The sequence below is a fragment of the Stegodyphus dumicola genome, chromosome 5, assembly GCF_044657685.1.
Source record: "Stegodyphus dumicola isolate Sdum_Otavi_A_Nest chromosome 5, ASM4465768v1".
NCBI classification, from domain to species: domain Eukaryota; kingdom Metazoa; phylum Arthropoda; class Arachnida; order Araneae; family Eresidae; genus Stegodyphus; species Stegodyphus dumicola.
In genome coordinates, this window is record NC_140772.1 from 29,574,763 (window position 1) to 29,580,762 (window position 6,000).

The 6,000-nt window shown below is 36.1% G+C and overlaps 1 protein-coding gene across 2 annotated transcripts in view; it reads right to left on the reverse strand.

Annotated features, from left to right (window-relative positions):
- Window positions 1–2,230, reverse strand: part of Rab3GAP1 (RAB3 GTPase activating protein subunit 1) — a 391,448-nt gene extending 389,218 nt beyond the window's left edge. Inside the window, exons 1-2 of one of the 2 annotated variants that reach the window (XM_085816530.1) lie at window positions 1,837–2,230; window positions 1,645–1,697 (exon numbers count right to left, since the gene is read on the reverse strand). In XM_085816530.1, coding sequence (XP_085672656.1) covers window positions 1,645–1,697; window positions 1,837–1,860 — 77 coding nt within the window. In that variant the 5' untranslated portion in view covers window positions 1,861–2,230. The remainder of the gene's footprint in view (window positions 1–1,644; window positions 1,698–1,836) is intronic. The other variant, XM_085816531.1, reaches the window with a different exon arrangement.
- Window positions 2,231–6,000: the final 3,770 nt, after the last annotated feature.

The following is a 6,000-nucleotide window of genomic DNA, read 5'->3' on the forward strand; positions in this document are numbered from 1 at the left end:
TATGGATTTCATTTAATAATTTATTTTTTATTTCATTTTATTTTATTAATTTCTATGGATTTTATTATATATATATATATATATATATTATTTTTTCATTTTATATTTATTTCAATGTGAATAACACTGATGAAATTAACAGCTATTTCTTGTTAAAGTAATCACCGCATAAGCCTCTGGCAGCATCTGAAATTGCACATTACAGATTGTTGAATAAGTTTGCATAGCCATGGTGAGGAACAAAATTTCGGTAAAGTGCAGAATCGCCCACTTATTTGTTTGGCGCTTTTTACAAGAGTAAGAAGAATTGGATTTTTGTCAATTTTCTTTGACTTCTTAAGTGAAAATATGTCGATGCGTACATGGATAAAGCCAAGGGAGTGCACAATGCTATTTTTGTGCAATTCTGGGATTTTTTTAAAGTAAAAATAGATCGATGTGTACATGGATACTGAGTATGTGCATTTCTTAAAAACGTGTCAAGCAGTGGGCGATTCTGCACTTCCCCCAAAATTAAATACTACCAATCTTATTATTCAAAAACATGAAAAATGTGCATTTAAAATAACTGTACATAAAATTTATTAACTGGATATGTTTTAACATACTCATGCATTTTAAAGTAGTTAATTTATATTATGAAAATATCGGTTTTTTTTAAATACCTATATACAAAAATCGTACAATATAAAACCATAGGGAATAAGATTATTATATTGCTCTTATATATTTTTGCATTTTTATATTGTTAATAAATGCATTAAAATATTTATTTATTCCTTAAAATGCCCACACAGATAAAAGCAAAAAAGTGTAACAAATTGGAAAACGGCAAACTTTTCACTCAACTGTCACCAACATCTGCCAGTTGCTTCCAACTGGTCATAAATCCAGCTTTTGGGCTATTTAAATGATCAGTGATTTTCACTAACAAAGTGCTAAGAACATTGATGCAAATGGTGCAAAGCTATTTTAGGATTCCTAAAAGAGTTTGCACCATTTGAAATATACATGTTGTTTAAATATATATTTCCCAGTAAATTAAGAACAGCTTCCATAGTCAACCATGAAATTATAAAATGTTCTTGAAGCTTGTCATCATACGAAACACTATAATTTTCAGTCAAGGCCAAAAAATTCTCTGAGTACCACCAAATAAAGCTATTTAAAAGTGTAAGTTTTTAAAATTGATTTGTATTTTAGATTTTCTTGAATAGTAAAGTTTTTTAAACTTTATTAAATAAGTACAAACAACTTTACTATTCAAGAAAAATCTAAAACACAAATGAATTTTTAAAACTTCTGAATAGTTTTATTTTATTAGACTTTTGTAAATAATAGTTCACTAGCTAAACTGTCATACATTATGATAATAAATCATCTTAATGAATTTTTTTTATATTTTTAAAATGAAACCTGCATAGTAATGTATTGAAGAAAAATTAATACTTTCGCTAAGTTAAACAAGATTTTTCTAATTTCTTCAATATTTTGCAGTTTTATTTTATATTTCTTCCTTTCCATGTTTATATGAAGTAACATATATTGAAGAAAAAAAAAAAAAAAACTTTTTTATATTCATAACTAATGGCCACTTTAGTAATTTAATAAGAATTCTAGTTAAACAGAAAATAATATCATTACCGTTCCCAGTCAGAAGCAGTAGTGAAATCCGTTATCTCAAATACTTCTTGATCCTTAAATAAATATAATCAAATGAATAACTACAGAAGTTAAAATTTTCATTATAAATGATGCAAAAATATAGTAAATTAAAAAACAAATTAATGCCCTAATCATTTTCAAAACAACAAAACGCATACAAATAAACATTACCTCTTCAGACGACATTCGCCTCATTGGACCTGAAATACTTATTAAACCAAATATTAAAAACACGACTTTATAACATTTATTTTGAATTTACCATGTTGTCATGTGCTAGGATTTAAACAACCAATTAACCGGAAATGACATATGAGAAAGCAAGACTAACTTCCTATCACGTGAATTTAATGGAAATCCTACAAAAACGACTTGACCGCTAAATTCAAGCAAGGACCAAGGCTCATAGGCTTAATGCCTTTATCATCATCAAAGATTAATTACCAACAAGAGAGTTAAGGAAAGAAGTAAATGGTAGACTGCCTTCCACATTGAAAAAGGGTACAAAATACTGAAGGACTTAATTCAATAATTTTGATATCGAAAAAGGGTCAGAATCGATTTTGAAGGGTTACATCATGAATTTTGAAAAGATTCTAAGTTCCTTCATCAGTGGCCATGCGGTGTAACAACACGAAAAAGGAACCACTCGCGAAAGATCATTCACGTCACTAGCGATTCGGGTCTGGGGAGGGAGAGGTGCAGGAATTCATTACCTATAACCTATATAGGAGCTTTAGTAAGACTAATTAGATATAAAGAGACTGGGTCCGATCTGCCACTGATACAAAGAGAATTGATTTTCTTCGTTTACTCTTTCTTTCAACATCGCACTTTTTTCGTCGTACAAAGCAATAAAGCTTCTGTTGCAAGACCTGTTCGTTCAAGCGTGCCTCAAGCAGTATCCCCCTTAGGTCCCATTCTTTATCTCTTTTATACACCAGATTTTCCACATCCCGAACTGGACTCTCTACTTGATTGCTACGCCAATGATACGGCAATAGCCATCAAATCTATCAAAGCAAATCAAGCTATCACCAAGATGCAAAATTATCTTTATTCTGTGGAAGACTGGTGTATCAACTGGTGCGTCAAGATCAAACAAATATCAGTTGTTAATCTTCAGCAAGACCCGAAAACATATCAACTTCAAAAAATTCTTATTGTTTCAAGAACCAGTTCCTTTAGTCAAACAAGCCAAATACTTAGGCATCATTTTGAATCAAAGACTGACATGGGTTAATCACATCAAACGCGTCAAAAGCAAAGCTTTTGGTATCATGTGTAGATTCCTCCCTGTTATAGGGAAGTATTTCAACCTTAGCCTTCGCACCAAAAGACACATTTACCACGTCATTTTATGTTACGCTGTTCCAGCATGGAACACGACAACAAGGAATCAACTTTACTGGTTACAAGTGGTTCATTTGATCATTTCTTTTCAAAACAAATTTCTACGCATCACTATCGATCAGGAATGAACTCCTTCACAGGGATTTAAAAATTGAAAGTATCTTTGACTATATCAAAAGACCTAATGAGAAGTTTTTTACTAAGGTTGTTCAATGTGACTTCGTCATCTACACGCAAGTCTTCATCTATGAGATACTTTATGAAGGTAGAAATGTACGACCTCTTGTTGCACATGGTAGGCGACCAGAATTTAGCTACCTAGCTCCTCGGTCGGTGGTTGCCTATACTTTTCCATTTATCTAATTTTAACCTCGGGTGAGTTTGGAATTTGTATTGATAAGTATTCTTATAAGTTGTATTTTGTATCCTGATTATTGTATTGTACAGTCGGTCACAAAAGTATTCGAACACCGGTACTCTATCAGAAAATGACAAGATGGCGTTTTCTTTCTTTCTCTCTGTGTGTCGTGTTATTCCATCCTAGGTTTTCTTCTCCCCCCTATCTTGGAAAAAAACTGGAAAAAATTGGTCACGATCTCTTTTTGAATGGAAAGATGCCATTTTGAGAAAAAGCTGACGACCCTATCTTGGAGAATGAACATGACCGCTCTACACACCCTTTTACTCTCTCTCTCTCTTTTTGAATTGGGAAGCCATTTTGGGAAAAAGCAGACGACCCTATCTTGGAGAATGGAAATGAACGCCTCTCCCTCTCTCTTTGAAATGGGAAGCCATTTTGGGACCCTCTATTCTTGGGGAGGGAGAAAACTGAAGTCTGCATTTCGCTGTCTCTGAATGCGGAAAGCCCTTTTGGGAAAAGCGGACCCTCTTCTTCTGATCTTGGAGAACTGGAAATGAACGCTCTACACGATCTCTCTTTGAATTCAGAAGGTATTTTGGGACCTTCTAATGTTGGTCTCTTTCTCTGAAATGGGTAGCCATTTGAAAACTCCCTAACTTTGGAAAAAAACAGAAATGAACGCTCTACACCATCTCTCTTTGAAAATGGGGGGGTGTCATTTTGAGACCTCCCTCCCCTAAACTTGGAAAAAAACTGAAATGAACGCTCTACGCTTTCTCTCTTTGGACATGGGTAACCCTTTGGGGACCTCTCCTCTTGGTAGAAAAAAAAAAGAACTAAAGTGAAGGCTCTACACAATCTCTCTTGGAATGGGATCCATATTTCGGGAAACGTGGATCACCTCATGCTGGAAAACTGAAGTGAACCACCAAGATTGGACTCTATATAATATTTTTTTTAAAAATTGACATCATGACCCTCCTCCCATTTGTTATTAAAAAATTTTTTTTTGTTTTGGTTTTTATCCCATTTCCGATGTGATTTCAGAAATGCAATTCCATAACAGTTCAATTTCATTCGAGGTTAAATGATCTAAACAGTCTTTGACCCACCCATCCGTATGATTATTTTCTTCTCCTTCCTGTTGCACCAAATTTTGTAAGTCCATATAATCATTCCATACGGGAAGGGCTGGATCCTCACAAGGCTGTCTTGAAACACTTGGAGTCTCTTTGGGATGAGTGGAGGGATCTAGGATGTCTGGACCCGGCTGCGATTCTACCTCCATGATTTCTGGACCCGTTGGAACTTGTTTACCCGGCTGAAATTCTACCTCCATGATTTCTGGACCCGTTGGAACTTGTGAACCCGGCTGTGATTCTGCCTCCATGATTTCTGGACCTGTTGGAACTTGTAGACCCGGCTGACATTCTACCTCTACGATGTCGGGACTTTTGAAGCTTGTGGACCCGTCTGACATTCTACCTCTACGATGTCGGGACAGGTTGGAGGAGAAGAAGAGGATACTGGAAGAGGTTCTGTCTGTGAGGAGTCCGAAAGAGGTTGCCTGTTTGAACAAGTCGGGGAAGAAGAAGAAGAAGAAGAAGCTTCTGGATTCTGAAGCGGATCTTGCACGCCAGGTAGGTTCCGGTAAGTCGACCGTTTTTTAAGAGGTATTTTTTTTTCTTCCTCCTCATCTTCAATTGTGATGACATCAATTTCATTCCGTTGCCGGGTCGATTTTGTTTCGGGAAATAACGGTTTGGTCCAGCTCCTCTTATCATCTAAGGAAGGGATGGGTAAAGGTGGCGGAGGGTTTTCTTCTTCTTTTTCTTGAAACATCATCGGCGATTGGAAAGAAATCTCCTCTTTCAATTGTTTCCAAAACGAGTACGAGCACCGATCGACGACAAAGAGACTCTTCTGGGTCGTGACGATGAGATATTGCGTTTTCGGGGGAACGACATAGTTTTGAAAAGGTCTTAGAATATATTTCTTATATTTCATCCTGTCGCTGACTTTAAAACTTCTTTCCTTCAGATTGGGGGACGATGATTCGTAATAGGCGAGAGGAGCGGCTGTGGTTTGAACAATATGAACTTCGTCCTCAGCCGTCGTTCTCACTCCAGACGTAAAATATCGTTTCGTGAGAAAAATATTCTTCCACCGAAAACTCGTGCGCGGATCTGTATATCGCCGGTCTGTTTGAATGGGCCGTCTCAAAGCTCGATCCATCCGATTCCAAGAGAAGGGAGATTCCTCTTTCGTTTGTTGCGGTTCGAATAAATTTCTGTATATATTCTGAACGAGCAGGTTGGAGGATTCGACATCTTGGTTGAAAGAAACGATCGCTTGATGAGGTGGTAAATGCGGAATAAATGTCGCACAATGACACGCCAAAAAAATTTTCAAGTTGGAGATTTGCTTTAGCGTCTTCAAATGCTCCCCGTTCGAAATCCGTTCAGTTGGAAAAACGTCTAATAGCGACATGGCTCCCAATGGAAAAGAAATGATCTCGCCCAGTACTCTCGTCTTTTTATATATCTATATAGACACACACAGACACACATAGAGGCTCTATGACGTCCGTTTTATTTGTTTTTTTTTGTTTCTCTTTCTCT